At 33.5% G+C, this 22387-nt stretch overlaps 7 protein-coding genes across 7 annotated transcripts; all 7 read left to right on the top strand.

The window, feature by feature from the left end:
• Nucleotides 1-2909: 2909 nt before the first annotated feature.
• MONOS_9269 (putative DDE superfamily endonuclease) lies at nt 2910-4815 on the top strand (the record flags this gene model as incomplete). The annotated part of the gene is made up of 3 exons (XM_067879751.1): nt 2910-3233; nt 3283-3452; nt 3540-4815. 3 exons carry the CDS (start codon nt 2910-2912, stop codon nt 4813-4815), a joined length of 1770 nt encoding a protein of 589 aa, XP_067727881.1.
• Nucleotides 4816-5162: 347 nt separating this feature from the next.
• MONOS_9268 (uncharacterized protein) lies at nt 5163-5417 on the top strand (the record flags this gene model as incomplete). Its single annotated transcript, XM_067879750.1, has 1 exon — nt 5163-5417. The coding sequence occupies one exon, from the start codon at nt 5163-5165 to the stop codon at nt 5415-5417; it is 255 nt and encodes an 84-aa protein (XP_067727880.1).
• A 165-nt stretch (nt 5418-5582) lies between these two features.
• MONOS_9267 (uncharacterized protein) lies at nt 5583-5924 on the top strand (the record flags this gene model as incomplete). The annotated part of the gene is made up of 1 exon (XM_067879749.1): nt 5583-5924. The coding sequence occupies one exon, from the start codon at nt 5583-5585 to the stop codon at nt 5922-5924; it is 342 nt and encodes a 113-aa protein (XP_067727879.1).
• Nucleotides 5925-7398: 1474 nt separating this feature from the next.
• Nucleotides 7399-7851, top strand: MONOS_9266 (uncharacterized protein; the record flags this gene model as incomplete). Its single annotated transcript, XM_067879748.1, has 2 exons — nt 7399-7511; nt 7614-7851. 2 exons carry the CDS (start codon nt 7399-7401, stop codon nt 7849-7851), a joined length of 351 nt encoding a protein of 116 aa, XP_067727878.1.
• A 6722-nt stretch (nt 7852-14573) lies between these two features.
• On the top strand, nt 14574-15367 carry MONOS_9265 (uncharacterized protein; the record flags this gene model as incomplete). Its single annotated transcript, XM_067879747.1, has 2 exons — nt 14574-14599; nt 14746-15367. The coding sequence occupies 2 exons, from the start codon at nt 14574-14576 to the stop codon at nt 15365-15367; spliced, it is 648 nt and encodes a 215-aa protein (XP_067727877.1).
• Nucleotides 15368-19924: 4557 nt separating this feature from the next.
• Nucleotides 19925-20944, top strand: MONOS_14048 (putative 60S ribosomal protein L13e). The gene is made up of 3 exons (XM_067866815.1): nt 19925-20107; nt 20229-20367; nt 20444-20944. Exons 1-3 carry the CDS (start codon nt 19986-19988, stop codon nt 20783-20785), a joined length of 603 nt encoding a protein of 200 aa, XP_067727876.1. The 5' UTR covers nt 19925-19985; the 3' UTR covers nt 20786-20944.
• A 61-nt stretch (nt 20945-21005) lies between these two features.
• Nucleotides 21006-22232, top strand: MONOS_14047 (putative 40S ribosomal protein S4e). The gene is made up of 4 exons (XM_067866814.1): nt 21006-21116; nt 21219-21399; nt 21496-21593; nt 21671-22232. The coding sequence occupies exons 1-4, from the start codon at nt 21036-21038 to the stop codon at nt 22091-22093; spliced, it is 783 nt and encodes a 260-aa protein (XP_067727875.1). The 5' UTR covers nt 21006-21035; the 3' UTR covers nt 22094-22232.
• Nucleotides 22233-22387: the final 155 nt, after the last annotated feature.

Here is a 22387-nt window from a genome sequence, read left to right as displayed (position 1 = left end):
TTTGCAGCATTCTCAGTGATGCGAGTTTTTGGTGTTTGTATTGCGTTTCCAAGCCAGCAGCATTGCCACTTCGCTTCTGCGCACCTCCATCCAAGCAATGTGTGATCTCACAATCACCGTGCCTTTTCGTATTTTTTTGTAATCTTGTTTTGCTGGCCAGACTTTCGTTTTTGATCAGGTGCAGCTGAGCAGATGCTGCAAAAATATTTATTATTTTATTTTATTTTATTTTATTTTTTTATTCATGGCAATCAACAAATACGCAGAATTCTTTCTCTTTCACTCTTTTCTTTTCTTTTCTTTTCTTTTCGCCAGTTCTTTGACAGAAGCTTCGATCCATTTCAAGGCTGTTGTGAAAATAATAAATAACTGTAATGTGCACGTGCCTTCAAAGACCCGAAGAAATGGAATCTGTTCCAAAACCCTGATTCAAAGAGCAATATCCTTCCGACTCCAACAAGCGCATCTCACTTAATGGCAGCGTTCTCATCACAGAAGCATTCTTTCGCCTCACCTCCTTCCTCATCACCGAATCCTTCGCCTCTCCAGACACCAATGAAATCAGAAAGCCAGACAATGCCTATCTGCTCTTGTTTGTGCTAACTCTGGAAACAGGCGCTTTGGAGAGTGCACACGCTTTCCTTATTTTGTGCATGCCAAATGCGAGGACAATCGATTTTGATTAGTCGATAAAGATGTTGCAAGGAAACAAATGCCTGCTAATCACAATTGCAAAAGTGATAATCTGTCCAGAAGATGCACATATGTCGAGTGAAAAAGAATATCGTCAGCATATTTTCTTTTTGTCTTTTCACACCAAGAATGCTTTCGTTTGCCCATTTTCAGCCACAATTATGTGCCTATTTTCATGTCTTGTTTTTCAGATAGCGGGGGGTTTCCATACGACAATTGTTCAAAAAAAGAAATGAAATTAAATGAAAAGAAATCACAAAGCAAAAGGAAAAAACAAACTCTGGAAAGTGAATAATTACCATTTTTATTTTTATGTTTTGGGGGAGGAAAATCCTGAGATTTTTTAAAAACTGAATATTTAAAGCATTTTCCCTGTTTGAAGATATCGCGGCTTCTCGTATTCCATGCTACCAATAAAAATATCACCCTAATTGCTCTTTACGAGGAACTTCTGAATGAATGATGAACATCAACTCTTCAAACGCACCAAATTAGTCTTTTCTGAATTCTTGATAAAAAATTAATGGAATAACAGTTCATGATTGATTCATATTATATTTGAGGCAAACAAAAGATTCCTTCTCTAACTTCAAAAAATACTCCAAAAGATATTTAAAAAATGATAAGGTTTTGTTTAATATCGAAATTAACACTTGGTGACTTTCTGACACCTGATGTGATTTTTTTTTCGATTTTTTGACAGACTTGGCAGATTTTTCCAAGCCATGAGATAAAACAATAATATTGGATTTCTCGCATCATAGTTAAAATATATGGGTGTGAATACGGATTTTCAAGCTCTTTTTGAATGAAGCACAAAAAAGTGTTTTCACTCATGTCTTTATTAAACCTTTTGAGATTTTAAAATTAACTTGATTTTCATATTTTTAAACAGACATCATTTGATAAAATGTGAAATAAACTGGTCATTTCAAATAGTTTGTGTTATTTCAAGTTTAGCCACGAATTTTGAATTAACGCAGTTATTTTGAAATAATCGGGTTAAACTTAAATATATTGGCCGTTTTTTAAATCTTTGAAAATTATCATGCTTGTGAAGAATTAAACACCAATTGATTAATTTTGAATAGATTTTTTTTATTCAAATAAACTAGGTTTATTCAAATGAACTCATGTTTATTCGAATAGATTGAGTTTATTTAAATAAACTGAGTTCATTTGTGATAGACTGAGTTTATTTGAGTAACGAAAATTTTGATAAAAAACATTTTTTTTTATGTTTATAAAATTGATTGAAAAACAAACAAATATTATTTACACAGTAACAATGCAGTTTTGGAAATGTTTTATGTTGTTTTCGTTAAATTCTTTCAAAGATCAAAAGGATCAAAAAGTTAATAAAACTGTCAAAATCCTTTTTCACCAATTCATGATTCAAAACACATCTTCAACATATTCCTTGATTATTTTACTTCTATGAATGCAATCCACATGTTTTAACATTCGTTAAAAATTGACGAAAATAAGAATTTCGTGAATTATTTTAAAAATTATATTTTTTTATATTGAGCAAATAAATAAAATGGATCGCACCAACATATACATTAAAAACTGGTATTTATTCAAAGATTTGTTTGATAACATTAAAAGACCGGAAAAATCAAAAAAAAAATGTGAACGATTTTTATTAAAAAACGGATTCAAAAACAAACTTAATTGTTTTCATAATTTCGTAAAATAATGAACAAAACTCAAAAGCTATTCTCTTGCTATTTACCCGAGCAACTTACACAGGCATTCTTTTTTGCATGATAGGTTTCCTGTCTAAAACATGAAAAATGTTATTCCTACAGTTTCAATCCATCGAATGTGGAGGCTACGTTCTAACTGCATTACAGTCAGTGCCAAAGCCGATCCTTGGTGCGAAACCCGATCCTTGCATAAACATTGATCTTGTTCATTTCTGTAAATTTATCTCCATATTAAATTTTTTGAAGATATTTCCAAGGCAGTTGCATCTAAAATAATCATTAATCAATTAAAAGAAACAACAAGAACTCAATTCATTTTTTTGGCTGACGTTTTTGTTATCAATGAATCTTTAATTTTTTGTGTTCACAACAAAAAGAAATAAATCCAAATATTTATATTTGTTTTATTGCAAATTAAAACATATTATTAACATATAAAAATTTACAAATACATCACTAATCAAAAGTTTCAATGATTGTTCATTTGATCATACCCCATATGTCATGAGTAACTCAACATATCTTTCTCCTCTTCAACTTCATCGCGAACTCGCATCCAGCAAATATCGTTCCATTCATTCAACAACCAAAAAGATATTTGCTATACGCCGTGATCATTCACTGAAATGGCAAACTGTTGTTGGCGAAAATATTATTTCCAAAGGTGCTTGGTTCAGAGGTGTTAAAGCGGAGAAGGAAGGAAGAGATGTTGGAGTGGATGGGCATCCTCTAACAATTAACGCGCGCCAGCTCGAAATTATTGAAAATCAAGTCCTTGTCAAATTATCAGAAAAAGAAACAATTAAAGTGCACGATGTCCAGAACATGGTTTGATTTATTTTTTATTTTTTTTTCTTTTCAGAAATATTTTTCTTAGTGTGCGGATTTTCTTGAAAAAGAGTGTGGTGAAAATAAAGAACCAAAAAAACTCAACGAAAAGAACGCATACAAACTTTTAAAAAGAAGTGAAATTATTCATGCAGCAGTATCGAGACCTATTGAGTTATTAAAAATAGCAGCACAATCGCCAGAGAATGTGAGACAATGGTTTGGAGAATTGTCTGAAGTTATTAGCAGGAATAACATTGATTCATCGAGTATATTTAATTTTGATGAATCTTCATTGAATTTAAGTGAAAGCACAAGCAAACTGGTTGTTTGTTTAAAAAATCAAATTCCGCCTGCTTCAACAGCTCCTCCAAAAGTTCCTAATTCAACTTTGTGTCTGTGTGTCTGTGCAGATGGTTCTTCACTTCAACGATTTCTTCTTTGGCCCATGAAAAGTTTGCCACAAGAATTTTCATCACTTTCGGCGTTCGACATCAAAGTTCTTCCTTCTTCATCCGGTTGGATAACAAAAGAAATATTTAAAAACATCATGATCAATTTTTGGATACCTGCGATTGTCTCTAAAGTGAAACCAACATCGACACATAAAGCCCTGTTATTAATGGATAATCATGGAACTCATTCAGACAATTCTGTTGCAGATTTTGCAGAGAAACACAATATCATTTTGAAGTGTTTTCCACCAAATATGACCCATTTATTACAACCGTGCGACTCGTGCATCTTTTCTCGTTTGAAAACAACTCTTTACAATAAATTTCACGTTCCTGTTCCGTTTTCGATTCATTCATACAGATCTTCCCTTGCCGACACACTCCCTGAAGCAGTTGCTGCTGCGGTAATGCCTTCGACTATAAAAGCAGCGTTCATAAAAACAGGCGTCTGGCCTGTTGCAGCTGCTCCAGTCTTGGATCGCATATCTGGGTCCCCCATCCAAAATCATAAATTCAATTCTGACACTTCTGAATCCTCGCAAGATTGGAGAGAAGAGTTGTTTGGGAATTATTCTCCTCATAGCGATAAACAATTATCTTCTTTACAATCTTCAAAACATTCATCTCTCCACGATTCTGAAATAACAAAAGAACGCTCAACATTTATCGATGATCACAGTATAAATTCAACAATAAAATTTTCCACAGACGAAAACTCCACTGAAGAAAAATCATTAGAAGAAGCAAAAGAGATGGATGATTCAGAGCTAATGAAACAAATTGAATCAACAAAAGAGCATTTACATTTTCTTCAAAAACAGCTGACGAAAATTAGAAAACCAACTTCATCTTCTTCTGAAATGAAACGAAAGAACAAACATAGTAGGCAAGAACTTAATGAAATGTTGAATAAAGAACCAGCAAAGGAAAAAAAGTTATCGAGAAAAAAAGCAAAGAGAATGATTGAAATACTCAAAGACGATGAAAAAGAAGTGAAATCAACTTCTTGCAACGATATAAAATGTTTCGATCATCCTCACAGAGAAATTTCTCCTTCATTTAATTCGAAAGAGAAACGCATAAGAGAAACATACTACTCAAAATTCAACTGCAGAACAAAACTCTAGCCTTCACATCATTTTGAAGAACTAACAAGAAGTTTTCTTTTTAAAGAATTGCTTCATATCGATTATTTTTTGACCATGCCAATAATAAAACAAAAACAAAATGAATTTTCTTTGTTAATTATTTCATTTGAAAATTACTAAATATTTTGCCAAATACCTGGTTTCAACGAATAGTTAAATATATTTTGTCTTTTATTCAAGAAATACTTTTTTCAACTTCGAAAAATGATTGCATTCTCTCTCTCTCTCTCTCTCTCTCTCTCTCTCTCTTGGTTCGGGTTACGCACCAAGGATCGGCTTTGGCACTGACTGTACATGGAAGCAGCATTGACTTGACAAATGTATCAATGGGTAACATGGAGCTGATGTTCGGAAGCATTGTTGCAGTGTTGGAGCAGGCTGAGTGGAAAGGCGAGCCACAGGAATTAAATGAAGGCAGCAGTCCAACAGTGCAACTGAAATGCTGCACGCTCCATTCGCTCCTCAAAAATGCACCATCTGAGCATTCCATCATTAGCTGCACTGGTGGCGAACATTCCAGCGTGTCTATGCAAAACGCATCGATCAGGAACTGTGGAAGTAGACAGAGCGAGAGCGGTTGAGAATTGATCATGAAATTGAACGAAGGAGGATTTTTCGAGTGCAGTTTTTCAGCTATCTCTGTATGTTTCTGTTCTGCAACAAGAAGAGGAGGCGTTGTATTCCTGGATTGCGCTTTGATCACAAGAGATTGCCTGCTTCTTTTCCTGTTGAAAAACACCAAGTTCATGAACAACAAGGCGCTCACAGGACGAGATCTGTATGTGAGATGCACAAATATCAAATCACAAATCAGCATTGAGCTCTTCCAGCTCGACTTCAGACCTCCGTTTGTTCGGGATCTTGCCATGTGGGGATGCACCGCGCAAGACTATTCGGACGAGCAAGATCTGTTGCTGCTTATGGTTGTGTATCAAAGCGAGACAATATTTGCCTCTTCTTCAGCAGACAACACCTCAGATTCACGCCAATGCGGAGCTGTCAGTGCGCCCTGCTCTTCTTTGAATATTGCATTGTCTCACATCATTCCTTCAGTTTACAGCAATTTGCTGATCGACAAACGGGTGTGATGGCATAGGAAACAAGTACTTGCGATGTCTCGATCAAGTCTCTGGATCTGGAAGGTGTAAGAGGGAATATTGTGCTGAACCTTATCATCAGAAGCAAGAGGAGCAGTCTTGTTGCATGCTCGTAGAGAGTGAAAGAGGAATTTCTTTTGTTTTTGTTTGGCAGCGCTTTTTCTTCTTCTCATTGCAGTTTGCTGTTGCTGACAGATGGCAACTTTTCGATTGTAGATACAACATTTGCTCAAGAAGATTGGAGCGGAAACACTGAAACGAGGCTGAACTGCTCTGTCATTATTGTGGAGAATGGGAGGCTGTCGATCAACGGATGCACTTTTGCTTCTCTCCGTCTCAGTTCTTCGTGTGTAGCAACAAGAGTGTAACAATATTGCTCATTTATGAACTTGAACATTTCAAATATAAATTCTGCTGTGTTGTTGGACTTCCGCAATCTGGCAAACCTCTATACGCAGCAAGTGCTAATATCCAATTGCAGCGCTCAGCGATCAGGCCTCATTCTTCGCAACTGCAAAGACTGTCAGCTCCAGAACATTCAGATGAGAGGCACCCAGAGCGGATCGAGCATGATTGCGTTTTGCTCAGATGGTTTAGGAGGACATTCGAACATCAGGTGCAGCAACCTGGAATTCGACGATACACTAGTATCAAATGAATCTTTGCTTTCCGTCGAATGCGAAGATTCAGATGTGGAGGTGAATTTGTTGGCAATTTCTAACACGATGCTTGAGAATGGGTGCACAGTGAGCGTGACGTAGAATGACTCATCTTTCTGGATGAAGCAGTCATCATATCAAAATGTTGCCCGAGATTCGCTTATCCGGTGCTGTTTTGCATCTTTAACTTCGTCCTTGTTGCTGGAATTGGAGAACTGCTCAGACAAGAAGTGCGCTTCGCACACTGAAAAATGTTGCATTTCAGTGTTGGTTGATTTGAAATATACTCACGTGTCTTCGTGTGTGTGCTTGACTGAAAAGCAAGATCTCGAAAGTTCGAACTGAATAACAATCCATTATAAAAGCTGTACCAGTGGTTTGGATCAATGGTTGATCTTCAGAATTGCTCGTGAAGAATAATACACACGAGCATTGGCAATTCGTCCAAGAGATGGCTGTCGATCTCTGGCGGAAGCATTTCCGTTCATTTTGTATTATTTGTCAACAACAGCCGGGTGCAGTGGGTTATCCGTCCATGAGGAACAATATCGCCTGCTCTGGTCATGCGCTTCTGAATATTCAAAGCCCGAAAAGCGGAGATGGCTTTCAAGAGAACTCATCACTTTGGGCCTTGAATTAAGGAATGCAATTTTTCTATAGTCGCTTCAGAAAGTGACTCTCCGTTCTTCATTCCGTATCTGAATTCAGTGATATCTCGCTAGTAAGGGAGCACTCTTTCAATTGATCTTTATGGTTCCTTGCTTCTGCCCCGAGGTTTTGCTCTCCAAGTTGATTCATTAAATGGAATGATTCACAAGCTCCAGGTGTCTCCGCGTCTGTCAGAAGAGTTTGCAGGTGAAATAGAGATTCATGCAGCCATTCCAGCATCAATTATTTCAATGCATCTGAGGAAACGTAAGTATCTGTAAAGATCTTGTTTGGAAAGATTGATTCTCTTTCATGAGCGGAGTCAATCATCCTAAAGAATAGAATTGAATCTGAGCTAAAGGCATTTGAAAAGATTGCCGAAGGTAGAAAGAAAGAAAAATCATTTTTGGCCTATTGTTGAGATTGTGTGTGTTGTACTTGCAGTGCTTCTGCTTGCAATTGTTGCTATTCTGGCTGTTCGATGGAAGAAAGTGAAGAATGAAGCAGATGATCTGAGAGAGATTGTGAATGATAACATCAGAAAGGATCATAAGACATATGAAATGGTAACGATGGAGATGTCACCTGAGGAGCAGTGGAGGAGAGAATAGAATAAGAGGAAAAGAGATAAATGAAGAGTGGCCTTTAAAAAAATCGATCTATGAAAATGAAATATATCCATTCAACGGAGAAAGTGACAAAGATGAAAACAGCTTCAACCTGTCAACTCGACTGAGCGCTTCAAATTTATATGCTTTATTTGTTGTAGATTACTCCACGAACTTTAAAAGAAATAAATTATTGTTTTTCATATTTAATTACTCAGAGATCAAAAAAAGTAAAAAAGTTGAAAATAGAACAGAATAACAAGAATAAATTATTAATTTTCGATATTTCACATTCTTTTTGTCAAAAAAAATCTTCTTTAAATATATATCAAATATTGTTTGAGAAAAATGAAAAATCTCAGTTTTTTAGAATTTTTCAATTTATTTGTTGATAAAGTTAAAAATAAACGTGAAAATATTATAATAAGTGTTCACTTCTTTTTCATAAAAACTTTATTTAAATGTATCGCTCTTTATTCAAGTGTCACTTCAACCATTCAAAATAACATGATATCATTTAAGAAAAACCCAGTTCATTCAAATAAAATGAATTTATTCAAATAAAAAAATTCTATTCACAATTCATCTAATATATTCACAATTTGCATTTGTTTCATTTTTATCGAGATATTTTTTTAAATAAAGCATATTTAAAGTTTCAATAAAATATTTGTTTTGAATTGATTTTGAACTAGGCCTTTGCGACAAGGTAATTTTTAGCGATGCGTGTCAATCAAAAAACTCGGACTGAGTCGAGAGTTTTATTTTTTTTTCAATTAATAAATATTTAAAACTTTTTTATTTTTTTACTCTTTTATTATTTCAAAATAAAAATTCTTTGTTTGTGATTAACAAAGAATTTTTATCTTTTTGTGTTTTTGACAAATCGCTATGCCCAATTTTGAATGGAATATTTATTTGATACTCATTTTTCTTGAACGAGAAAAAAAGTCTTTCTTTTTCAAAAGCATCTTTTCTCTGAAACGTCATCAATCAATTTTTTTATTATTTCAACTTTTCGTTAGTAATTCTGAAATTTTCATTGGAAGATGAAACAATAATTCACAAAAATCATATACAAACCCAAAGCATAATTCAAATTCAAATTCAAAAACAATAATTAGATCTTTAAGAGCATTAAGATTCAGTTCAGATTATTTGGAAAATATTAAATAAAGGATTATAAATCAGCGCTGTGTGAATACGTTTCGAGTCATCTGTTCCCGAACTTCCGCAGCATTAAATGACCAATCTGAAGACCGACAAATTAAAGTAATTTTGCTTCCAACAATGGAACTTTTTTTATTCATGGCATAGGCAATTGAAAGATGATAAGTAAATGCAGGTTTGATGAAAAAGGTTCAGCTTTTTCAATAAGGAAGACAAAATAAAAATGGCTGGATTGCATTTGTTGCAGGAAAAGATGTTGAAGCGACAAACAGAAGTTTTTGCATCAATTATTTGTTCAAACTGAAAGAGAACGAAGCAGCAAAGGTGGTGAACATAAAAGAGTTCGAGTCACATGGAGAGAAGCAAAGCAGGACAGCTGTGGCTTTTTGTGTAAAACAGAATTTCTGTTTTGAAGCTTGTGTGCTTCAAATTGTATCTTATTGTTCTTTGATGAGAAGATAGTCAGCAAAAGAAAAGATGGTTTGAACCGATAGGATACAGTGAGTTGAGAGGTATGCATCTGATTCGACAATTCATCGGAAGATGAGAGAGTTGAGCGTTCACTGAAACGAGGCGAAAGCGGAGCACTGGTATTACATGAATTGTTGAAAGCATATGAACTTTGAGTGCTGTTCCGAGAAGCAGATGTTCCTTTTGCACCTCTGGTCTGTGCTTCTAATTGAGAGCCTTCTTCAGCTAGGTTGCCTTCTCTGCTGCATGTTGAAAATGGAATTTCGAACAGAACAATTAATCCTCCTTTCCCCTTCAGTCGAGTTCCGAGGTCTGTTAGCATCAGTGATTGAGAGAATAACAAAAGCCGGAGGTGGCCATTCAAAAAGAGTGTGAAGATGGTGTTTCGAAAGAAAAAATGAAGGCAGAAAGAGGCAGGTCGTAAAGCATTTTGTTCCTTTTTCGCATGGAAATCTGAATGTGTCTGTGTTCAGTGAAATCAATATTTGTTTTGACGTCCGAGAAAATGATAAAGATAAAGGAAGAGAGTCATATGGAAACATTGTAAATGAAAGCGCAGAAAATGATGCAGATAAAGCTAATTTAATTCCAAATGTGTTCAACAGTATTTTTTCTTCCGTCTGATGTTGCGAACCTACAGTCTTCTGGTGCGTTAAAAAAATCGAGGAGATGCACTTCATCAAATACAAAGAATCGAGTTCGTCCAGTTGAAAAGGCTCCTTTTTCTGCCTAATTCGTTCTCTTCAAACGGAAGAATGCTCTTGGCTTTTCCCGCTGAGCAATAGATCGCCTTTGTTGTCTTCGTTGCCTCTTTCTATTCGTCTGCTTCATCAGCTTCCGCTCCTCTGCTTCTGTTCAGTTTCCCATAAAAAACTCGTGAATCTTTATTTCCTTCTGTTCCGTCTTTTTCTTTTTTTCCTCACCTCTTCTTTCTTCTCCAAATGCTTTCATCATGTGATTTAACATTTATTTTCCAACCGCTGTCTATGTTCCGCAACACAATCACTCGAGTTGTCAATGGAATTGTTGGCATCGAATGAGTTCTGAATTATATATCTGTTTTATTTCACTTGTGCTTGCGATGTGAGATGATGAAAAGAATATACGCTTTACAACTCATGTTGAACGAATGAACATCCAACTGTAAGCGAGAGGGTTGGGGCAGAAGAGGAAAAAGGAGGAATAGGCTGTAAATAACCCACTGCATTTTGCCTATTCTTTAAGGAGAAGGAGCCTTCTGAACTTTCTCATTCTGCTCACCCATCAGTCTTTGTGGAAGCAGACTGTGCTCCCTCAATGTCTCCTCCTGAGAGCTATTATGTACAAACAACGATTCCAAAATGATGCCTGTGGAAGTTACAAACCTTCGATAAATTAATAGATGTTTTCATTTGACTCAATGTGGGACTTGAGCAGCAACTTGGGATCTTCACAGAAGTGCATTTTGCGCTGCCAGATAAAGATGAATATTTTCTGTGCGTTCAACGGTAAGATCACATGCTTTTCCTTTTGGAAATCTAACGCAGGATGGAAAATATGATGGACATCTCTCAAGGCAGCACCAGTGTTACAGTGGGTGAAAAACACTATCTCATCGCAAGCATCTCTAATAATCCTTCTCTCATTCTGATCGATACACATGCAGAATAGAAATCAAACACTGGAATACGTAATGAAACTCCCTTACCTTTCCGCTGCGTTCCACACATTTATCACGTAGCTGCAGTAGATAACAATGAGCTTGTTGAAGACGGATATGTTAAAGATGGAGATGATATGTAATTGATGGCTTTGCCCATTACTGTTGGAGAGATCGATGTCTCGTCCCACGAAAAATTGCTTGCTTCACATCACGATCTTTCTTTCTTCATTCTTCAGCTTTTTTTTCATCGCAATCAGTCTCCTTCATCGCTTCAACATTTTCTTTCTTTCTTTCTTTTTCTCTTTTCCTTTTCTGTTAACATTCATCTTATTTCCTTCTTTAACCTTTTCCTAAATGAGATGCATTCACAGTATTTGCATTTATGTTTCTGCTTTTCTTTTCTTCATTCTCGTCTTCATTTTTCGATGAATTAACTGTTTTGTCTCTTTCGCCTATTGACTGCCTCACTCGTCCAACCACTTTCAGTGTGCAAAATGATCCTCTTTTCATAATGGGATCGTAAGAAGCTGTGATCAAACATTGTATCTTTTCCATTCAGTACACCGAAGTGATGGCTTATGAATGGAAGCTCATCGACTCATCGACTTCTATTAGATGGACTTTCAGACGAGGACAAGGAAGGCTTTTGTAGAGGAAAGAAGAAGATGAAGGAGAAGAACGGTGAGTGAAAAGAAACAAATGATGGATGAGGTTCTGAATAAAAGAAGCGAAGTTTGTTTCAAGCTGAATTCTTGAGGGAAAATGTTGATATAGAAGAATTTGAGGAAAATGAAGTATTTGAAGAAGAAGAAAAGGAAGAAGATAAGGATGAAGATAAAGAAGCAGACAAACGATGTTAGACAGAAGTTAATACAGTTCCAGAAGCTATCATTTTTGCAGCCTTCTGCAGAATCGTCTGCTGAGCTGGTATTTGATTTCAAAACAAAAAGCTTTCTGCCTCTATTGAAGTCATCCATTTGCGTGAGTGGAACATGAGGCGGCAGTCAATAAACTTTGCTTTGTGGAATAGCAGCAGCTCACTTTTTTTTGTAGGCTCTTTAGTATTTCACTGGAGCAAATCCCAGGCTACGAAGAGAGAAGAGACGGATTCATAACATCATTATACAGCCTCATGTGTATTTGCAGTGAAAAGTGCGAATAGACAATCATTTATGTGGTTTTGGGCTGCATGACTGGATCAAAGATGTGTGCACACAAACAAACCGCAAAAATCAATGTGACTGTTCATCTGCTGCTCATCGCCTTTGCTCCCCAGTTGGTTCGGCAGCACACCACCTCACTTCCTGAATCAGCTGTAATATCTCGTTGTTTATCTTTAAGGAAAACAGAACCTGCCATGTTGTCAGATCAAACTCCATCATCTCCTTTTCCCTGGTATATATCTACTATCAAACAGCACAGCCTTGCATGGCTTCCACAAATTGAGAGAAGTGAGATGCTTGGAATGAAACCAGTATCTCTGCTCCTTTTGTGAATGATACAGCAGAGCCATTATTCCTCTAACAAACAGATAGATAAACCTCATTTCCGGACTTCTCTTGCTGCAATCCTGGGCGAAAAAATAAATAAATAAAGAAGAAAAAGAAAATTGAGCACTTTGAGCTGAATAAGACGGAGTCAGACTTCTTTTCGCAGGTGGTATCAAAATGAAATCAAGTTTCATCTCCATGTTTAAATTCCTTGCTGTGTATGTGCAAGTGCTTGTGCTAAATTGTGTGCGAATTCTCTTATTGAAGAAATCGATGGCCCGCAGCTGACTCCTATTCATCTCAAAGTCTTCAGAAGCTTCAGCAATGGATCTTCTTGTTCAGCACACAAACCATTTCTATGGCACAGATACTTTATGAACGCACAATTCATCTTTTTCTTCTTTAATGAATATGTAACTTTTTTTATCTTCTTCAAAATCTTAGTAATTTCTTTTTCTTTTTCTTTCTTCCGTAAAAAAAAATATTGAATTGTGATCATCTTCATATTTTCACTTCTTCTTGTAATTTCCATTTGAATGAGTCTCTTTTCCTTTTGAAATCGAAATTAAATAATTCAAATTATCACAATAAATATCAAAATATCTTCACAAGCATTGACAACTTGTCAAATATCTATATCCTGCCCTTCGTATTCAAACTTAAAAGCAAAGATATTAGTTAAACATTCAACATATCTTTTCCAGCGGTTGACAGGAATATTGTGTTTTTAAACAAAATAAAAAATATATAATTATGGATTTTAGTTCAGTTCATTTTTATGGATAACAATTATTTGAACATTAATACATAAACAGATAAAGTGCGAAACAAAATGTGTCATTAAACGAATGAAAATATCGAAAAATATATCAAAAACACAAATTCTATCTCTGTCATATTTTAATGCTTATTCACAATTATTTTCTTTGAATAGAATAAATAAAAAAACAATGTTTGAAAGACAAAACGATTTCAAAATAGAACATTCGTTCGATAGATTGATCTTTTATGCCGACTGATCTTTCTTCCGACTGATCTTTATCGTTCGACTGATCTCGATAAAGATCTGTCGATAACCCATTGAATATTTAAAATTTCAAAAAACTAAACATATTTGTTTGTTCGAATCTTGTGAAATTTTATTTTATAAATAATTATAAATATAACTTAATGAAAACAAAAAAGCAATATTTAAATTTGAATGTTTTTTCATTGAACTTAAAATTAAATACCAGTGAACTGTTTTGTCGGTCGACTTGTCGAGCTGATGAAAAAATGTCGGTCTGTCGCAAAGGCCTATTTTGAACATTTGAATAACAAATTTGTACATAATTATTTGTCTTGATAAAAATTGTTTGTTTCAAATATCAAATGTTCATCATGGCTGAAATTGTTAATTCAGTTCTAATCAAGTGTTTTATCAATTTTCAAGATTTTCGAATAATAATCTCAACAAAACATTATGATCTTCTTTCGTCAAAATAAATATGTGGATAACGTAGTAGGAGTATTTTTTATTTCATATAATTTCCCTCATAAAATCTTTTAAGATTTTTTCTTGTCAAACAGTTTTGGTCTTTAATGAAAAAAGAAAGCTTGAAATTCTGAATCAAAGGATTGGAGGCATTGCTGCAGTCATGAATTCTTCAAAAAGGAAAGATGAAGTTTACGAAAGTCTGGGCATATGATGATGAAATGCAAAATTTGAAGAGTGAAATAAGTTGAAAGAAGAAATGTTAATGAATCGATGAAATAGAGAACAATCCACATATTTTTTCGAAGTTTACATTTTCGCAATTGTATGAAAATTTAACATTTAAAGAAGCTACGAAAAACGACTTATTCTCGAAAATTTTCAGATCTGAAAATCTGTTTCGGAATTGTGAATGGGAAGTGGGAGAGAGCTTGATAAATTAAGTGCTCGTTTTCTTCATGCATACTTTCAAGTTCAAATGGAGGAGAAATGCGCTGTTTCAATGTGTAGTCTTCATTCAAAACGAGGAGCTTCCAATTTATATCGTGTTTGGCAGCATCGAATGGTAGAGGATTTTGGTTTAATCCAAACCAACAAACAGCTTCAAAGCAATTACACTTATTGTTATTTCTCTTCTTCAACGATTGCAGTTGCAGTAATTCCACTCCATATGGCCACGATGTGTATTTTGAAGATCGATACAATCTCTTCTCATCGAACAATCCTTTTTATGAATCGTACACAACAAATACTAATGATAAGAGAGTGTGCCACCAATATTATTATGGAAGCAGTTGGGTGCCTCAGCATACAGAAAAGAAGGATTGGCTGAAGGAAGGGATGAAGGATCGGTATGTCGGGGTGAGTGTGGACGACACGAACAATCTATGTGGGATGAGTGAGGCAGCACCTGGCAAGACAGTGGGGTATGCAGAGGAGTCGAGCATGGTGCAGCTGAGCTCGACAATCACGTTGCTGGGTGGAAGGCATGTGAGCGAAGGGGAGACGATCAATGTTGGGGAAAAGAAGATTTCTGTCGTTGAGAAAGCGAAGACAGTTAGTGTGATTGGGACGAGTTCACTTTCTATGTCTTCTTCATCATCAAAACTAGAAGAAGTGTGCAGATTATCGACAAACCATTTGGGAATGAATTTCGAAAAGATTAATTGCAATTCATCGACAAGTTATTCATCTTATTCGGTAATGTGGCTTGCAGAAACTGGGAACTTTTCATTCATAGAGCATACCAAAAGAAAAATGAGAGGTCATTGATAGAAGTTGTGGGATAATTGTCAAGTCTGCGGTTGATGAAGTGAAGCTACGAACAGGCATTCAACGACTGATCATAGAGGAAACAAAATTCAATTAACGCAAGTTTAATTGAGACGAAAAAATTCTGTTCAAAAAAAGCAAAAAAAGGCCACAGAAGCTTTGAAGTCCCTATATTTATACGATTTTCAAAATTCATAATTCTTTCGAATGTTTTTTTTAAAAAAAGAAAATACTTCACACAAGAACTTATTTTTTCTCAAAACATGACTGTTTAAATTTTTTCTCTTGTGAAAGTTCAAAGCAAAAAGTTTCACATATTATGATAGAAAAATGTTGTTTCAATGAATTTTTGAAGATGCCAAATACTTTAAAAGACTCGTGTTTTTAAGTTTCAGTTTTTAAACTAACTGTTTTCAAAAAAAAAAAATATTCCTTTAATATTTATGCAAACAACTGTTCTGCTCAAAAGCAAATGAAGCAAAATTTTAAGACAATAATAATTATAATTTTCTCAGCAATGAACAAAATAATGTTCAGGTCTTTGAAAGAGAAAATAAGAAGAAAAGAAAAGAAAAAAAAGCGATCCATTAACAAAGCATCGGCCTGACGCAACAATGCATTCTTTGTTCCCTTCTTCTTCCATCTTTTTCAATAACTCTCTTTTCCTCTTTTTCAGTTTTGCGTTAAGGCTTTCACTCTCCGTCTTTTCTTTCAGCATTTCACTAAGATTTCTCAGAAGCTTCAATTCATCCGCAAGTCACACTTTTGCTCCATCTGATCAGATCGTTCCCTCCAAAACTGCATCGGTGGCTCTGCTTTCTGGCAAGCTTTCAGCTTTCACATCTTGGTTATCCACTGCGCCTTGAAAATTATTCATCCATTGCTTGCTGATTTCTCCATCATCACCCTTCGCTTCCCTCAACATTCTCGCAATAATGCCCACAACCACTCCAAATTCTTCATTCTTCTCACAGCATTAGTGGGCATCATGCTTCATTGCAATGAGTCATCTCGATGCCAATCTTGTCTTCTTTAACACATTTCACATTTCCGTTCTTCTTCTAATTCGCGCACTTCACAAACTCTGACAATTCTATTCCTGCCTCTGTTGCAATATGCATCTCATTGGAGACAAGTTCTTCCAAACTTCTTTCACAGAGGACCCTGCCTATAAAAAAACTGCCAAATAGACTTATAGACAAGGAGCTTCATGTTGCGATGTACTAATGGCTTTGAACGATTTCTGTCATCTCCTTCAATACAATTCTAATTCAACAAGCTTATGAACGAGAAAGAAATCAATAAATAGTCAAAAATAATTCAATTTCAAACAAATAACATATCAATATTGCTCAATATCAGTTTTGATAATTCCATTTCTTTTTGAGTTTAATTATTTTCTTCTTTCTGCTAAAACAACTTTCAAAAGACCAACCATTCAAATCAAAAGATATATTGACTTGAATTAGGAGCTCAGGGAAAAGAAACATTCACAAAGATCAATCAGTCTTTTGATTCTGATAAATTTCTGTTTCTGTTGTTCCTTACTGCAGAGTTCAAACTCAAAAAGTTATTGTTTTCATTAAAAAAGAAAGAAATTTTTGTAAAATTCAATATTTCATTCGATAACTGTTTCACACCAGCTAAGAATTTTATATTATATATATCTTTTATTTTGGTAAAAGCGTTGCACACAGAAAGATTCAATATCCATCGAAAAAATCCGAATGAGAGAAATCCTAAAAGAAAGAAAATGATATTAATCGATAATACTAACGACGGATATAAGCACTTGTTGTCACTCAGTTTTTGAATGTTCTTTTGTTTTCATCTATATATACCGAAAAATGTTGAAAACGCATTGATCATTTGAATAACTTCATAGTTTTCAATCTGAATGACTCAAAATGAGTTTTATATAAACATAATATTACTTTATATTGCTTGTCGATTATGAAATATCTTTTTATTTTCATCCTTTTTTATTTCAAAAATGAAATGGTAATTTCGAAATGCCAAAAAAGTGAAATTCATCAGGTTTGAGTCAAAACTCTGATATAAATGGATGCAAATGTTCGCTGAACGTTTATCTTCATGCTAAAATTCATTATTATTAGAAAACGATTCATTTTCACATTCGAAGGAAAATGATCAAAAAATTAAAAAAACTCACAAAAAATGCTAAGTTTGTTAAAAATATTATAAAATATTTATTGTTGATGTTCTTTAAACTACAAACAGAAAAAAATTGTTTTATTGATAAATGCAAGACTTTCAGGCCACAATTGAAAAAAACAGGTTTTTTTTAAAAACATTGCCTTTTATTTAAAATTACTGTGGAATCTTGAAATTATCAAAATTTTTCGAAATAATTTTTTATTTCACAATTTATCTATAGAAATTAAAACAAAAAGAATTGTGACCATTCACAAATGTGAAATATTGTTCTTATTTATATTGTGTTTTATGTTCTCTAAAAGTCATGAAAAGTTCATCATTTTTCAAAGAAAATGCCTGAAGAAAAATATTTTGTCCCATATCGACAATTTAAAAAAAGTTGTGATTTCAAAAATAATTTCCCATGTCTTCATAAAGTCTTTTTTATTTATCAGTGTTCATTTGTTAATGTTCAAGAGAATTTTTCGGTCAAATATTTTTTTTGAAAATTTTTGATATCGAAAAACAATAACCCAAATGTATCTTTGTTTTTATTTTTATTATTTTCGTTTTTATTTTATTTTATTTTATTTTATTTTATTTTATTTTATTTATTTTTTTGGAAAGTCAATAATGATAAAAATGTGTATTTAATAAATCAGAACATATTTTTTTTGTTGAAATCTTATTATGATTTAACGATGTTCTGTTTTGTCAAACACAAATAAAATCATAAAAAACTATTTCAAAAGAAAAACACGTTTAGAAAAAAAAATAATAACTAAAAAAAAGTTTATGTTTTTTTATTTCACCAAAAATAATTCTTAAATGAATAAAAATAATTCAAAATTGAAAATTAATAATCCTAATTCGAAAATTTTTAACTTTATATCGAAATTTGTTAATTTAATTTAGAAAAAGAAATTTACAATTTCGAAACAAAAATAATATTGATTTGTTGAATGAATAACATGTGTTTCGGAGTTTATATTCTCTTTATTTTTATCTCGTCAGTTCTCTTTGATTATCAATATTTCAAAAAATGTTGCGTATTCATTTGGAAAAAATATCACTCATTTTGATTGAAAATATATTTATTGAATTCAATTCAAAAAGAAAATGAATTCATTTTCATATGTGTGATTATTTTTGAAATCATAAATTTTTTCGGGGTGTAAATTTTTCAAAGATTATTAGCCTTTGAGAAGTAATTTCCCATTTAAGTGCTTTAATAATCGCAACTATTTCAAAGGCAAATGCATAATCTGAAATAAAAATCAAGAGGTCTTAAATATGACTGTTTACTTTTCAGTATACATTGTGTTTCATTCAAAAGAAATTTCCGAATCGAAATTTTTTAAAGAACAAATATGATTTCAAAAATGATCACCAATATAGAAATGATTTATTTTTGATTATTGCAAAAAATTACTGAAAATTTTTTGGTGAAAAAAAATCCTTTTCATTTGTAATTCAATAAATGTGTAGAAAAATATATCTTTTCATCATGTTATTCAAAAGAATGAATTATTAGTCAATTAATTTATCATTTGAGTGATGATTTTTGAAATTAAAGAAAAAGCTGAAAATTTTTATTTGGGGGGAAATATGGACTTTCAAGCTTTTTTTGCACAAATCATGAAAGAATTGTTTCGCTTATAACATTATTAAACTTTGCCAGATGTAAAAATTAATATGATTTTCATATATGAAAACAAACATTATTGATTCAACAACATTATGTTTTGAGACCTCAAACGTATTTCAAAAAATGAACTCATTTATTTCAAATTTTTTTATCATAAGAAGTTCATCGAAGATGCATAAATTTTAAATGAAAATGCCTGAAGTGAAATATTTTGTCACATTTATTCATAATTGCAATTTTGAGAACAGTTTTCATTGAATTTTAATATTTTATCTTGTATTAACTGAAAATCTTTCTCAAGATAAATAAAAAATTTCAGTGATAAATAAATTTCGAAAATTTAAAAATCAATTCCGACTTTGAATTGGGACAGAATTCTTTCATTTATGAAAATTTCAATGATTTGTTTCAAACTTTTTCTGCAATTATATGATTATTATTCCAACATTGAAGTGCTATATTAAATATGAAAATATGAAAATCGAAAAAAATCTTTGAAAGAACTGCGATGAACAAAATTCGTGAAACAAAAAAATTTGTCCCAATTGATAATTTTTGAAATTGAATTATTTTTTGTTGAATTTTTTCATTATAATTGATTAGATAGATTTTTTCGAAATTCATTTCCCGAATGCATTATGTATTTGTCATATTACACACATTCAAATTTAACTTACACAATTGCATAAAGAATTTGAATTCTTTGAAGTTCACCCATATTTCCATAATTATTCATTTGATCATTAAAAGCCGTAATACGACCCTTTATCTGGACACTTTTGTTTCTCGTCTGCCTAAAGCGATCCGCAAACAATGGTCTCAAAGAATAACGTTATTCAAAGCGTACATTTGCGCAAACATTGGAATCAGAACACTTCCCAGAAGGGTTTGGTGAGAACATATTTTGACCAAGCTGGAAAGAAATTGCGCCGTAGGTATGCTTTCTATTTTAAATGTTATCTTATTAAAAAGTTAATGTGAATAACATTTATTTCCCCCTCGTTTTTTCGCACATTTCATTCAACAACAATTATTTATGATAAAAAAATATTAAAGAATCCACCGTTTTAAGAAAGCAAGAAAGATTTTCCCACGTCCATTTGATGGAGAGTTCCGTCCAGTTATTCACTGCCCCACTCAACGTTACAACATGAAAGTTAGAGAGGGACGTGGATATTCCCTTGCTGAATTGAAAGTTTGAATTTGATTATTTGTGAGATAAAACTTTTTTTTGAAAAATATTTCATGCAAATCACACTTCATGTTCATAGAAAGCAAAAATTTCACAGGTCATGGCAAAACGTTTTTGCATTTCAATTGATCATCGTCGCAGAACTGAAAGATTGGAGAACATTAACAGATTGAAGGCTTATCGTTCACGTATCATTGTCAATCCTGCTGCAACAGAGAAAAAGCAATTACGTGGACAGATTTTGAAGATTTCAGGAGACTCAAAACGTGTTGCTGCCATTGATGCTCCAAAGAGAAAGCCAAAAGTTAAAAAGGAGAAGAAGCCAAAGGTGAAGAAGGAGAGAAAACAGAAAAAGGAGAAGAAGCTTTTGAAGGCAGTGAAAGGTGGAGATAAGAAAGGTCAGAAGAAAGGAGGAAAGTAAATCTCATAATCTTTCATTTGTCAGTTCTTTGAGATCAATTCATAACTAACACTTCCCTCAAACTAATAGGAAGCGAACGCTCATTTTTTTTCATCTTTTAGTTCTGGTAATTTGATTGATATAAAAATTTATCAATTTATTAAAAACAAAGTATTTTTCAAAAATTTGAAATGAATTGAAAAAAATGCGATCCCACCCATTGTACAAGCATTTCAATGAATGGGGGAAAATTTAGGATCAAAATACAACAATGGTGAGAGGACCAAAGAAGCACTTGAAACGTTTAGCCGCACCACGTCACTGGATGCTGAACAAGCTTGGTGGAACATGGGTACGCACATGAATTTTGGAATATTTTTGTTGAATTTTTATTAACTTCTTCAATTATTTTTTAATTGTGGAAAATTCGCGACTTGAATGTTTTTAATCACAGGCACCAAAACCATCACCCGGACCACACAAATCAAGAGAATGCATCCCAGCAATTATTGTGCTCAGAAATCGTCTTCACTATGCACTTACTGGAAGAGAAGCTGGAATGGTTATGCACCACAGAAACGTTTTGGTTGATGGTGTTGTTCGCACAGATCCAACATACCCCCTTGGATTCCAAGGTGTGCATTGTAATTACTTTTTATTGCTTACTTATTTTTGTATTTCATTTCTCAAACGAATATTTCATCATTTTAAAAAAATCTTCTCTGTTTCAGATGTTATTTCAATTCCAAAAACCAACGAGCATTTCCGTTTGTTGTACGATGTGAAAGGAAGATTCCTTCTCCACAGAATTCGCCCAGAGGAAGCAACTGTTTGAAATTCTTTCATTTTCAAAATATTTTCAAGAAATCCTTATTTTTTAAACACACAACAAATCAATTAATATAGTACAAACTTGGAAAAGTCCAGCGTGTTGCACTTGGATTCAGAAGCATTCCATATTGCGTTACTCATGATGGACGCACTTTCCGCTTCCCTGATCCAAAGATCAAGGTTAATGACACTGTTCGTATCAACTTGAAGACAAAGAAGATTTCAGATTGGATCAAGTTTGAGGTCGGAAACATTTGCATGGCAACTGGTGGTCGTAACGCTGGTCGTATTGGAATGATTACCACAAAAGAGAAGCATCCTGGATCTCACGAGATTGTTCACATCAAAGATTTGGGTGGAAATTCATTTGCCACTCGTCAAAACTACGTGTTTGTGATTGGAAAAGGAGCTATGCCATGGATCTCTATTCCAAAGAACAAGGGTATCCGTATCTCAAAGATGGAGGATAGAGCTATCAGGTTGAAGAAGAGCAACTAAAGAAAAGGAAACAAATGAGTAGAGTTGAAGTATTTTGAAAGATTCTTCAATTTTTCGCACTTAACGCTTCTTTCTCGCCATTTCATATGCCGAATATTGCATTGATTTGAACTATAAAATTTCTTCTTTTTTTTTTATTGAGACATTTATTGAACGTAATCGAATTCAAAAAATAAAAAATAAAAAATAAAAAATAAAATAAAATAAAAATAAAAATAAAAACTGTTTAAGATATGCATTTATTTGTTTTACGAAACGAAACATTCCATTCACAAATTACAAATGAACATGATA

The sequence above is a fragment of the Monocercomonoides exilis genome (genome assembly GCF_001643675.1).
Source record: "Monocercomonoides exilis strain PA203 chromosome Unknown scaffold21-1407046, whole genome shotgun sequence".
Lineage (NCBI taxonomy): Eukaryota > Preaxostyla > Oxymonadida > Polymastigidae > Monocercomonoides > Monocercomonoides exilis.
The sequence above is the reverse complement of the archived record's forward strand: the minus strand, read 5'-3'. Positions and strand labels throughout refer to the sequence as shown.

Coding starts and splice junctions, on each gene's coding strand:
- MONOS_14047 (XM_067866814.1), top strand. CDS start 21,036: ATGGTGAGAGGACCAAAGAAGCACTTGAAACGTTTAGCCGCACCACGT. Junction 21,117..21,218: donor ACAAGCTTGGTGGAACATGG/GTACGCACATGA, acceptor TTTTAATCACAG/GCACCAAAACCATCACCCGG. Junction 21,400..21,495: donor ATACCCCCTTGGATTCCAAG/GTGTGCATTGTA, acceptor TCTCTGTTTCAG/ATGTTATTTCAATTCCAAAA.
- MONOS_14048 (XM_067866815.1), top strand. CDS start 19,986: ATGGTCTCAAAGAATAACGTTATTCAAAGCGTACATTTGCGCAAACAT. Junction 20,108..20,228: donor GGAAAGAAATTGCGCCGTAG/GTATGCTTTCTA, acceptor AAAATATTAAAG/AATCCACCGTTTTAAGAAAG. Junction 20,368..20,443: donor ATTCCCTTGCTGAATTGAAA/GTTTGAATTTGA, acceptor TCATGTTCATAG/AAAGCAAAAATTTCACAGGT.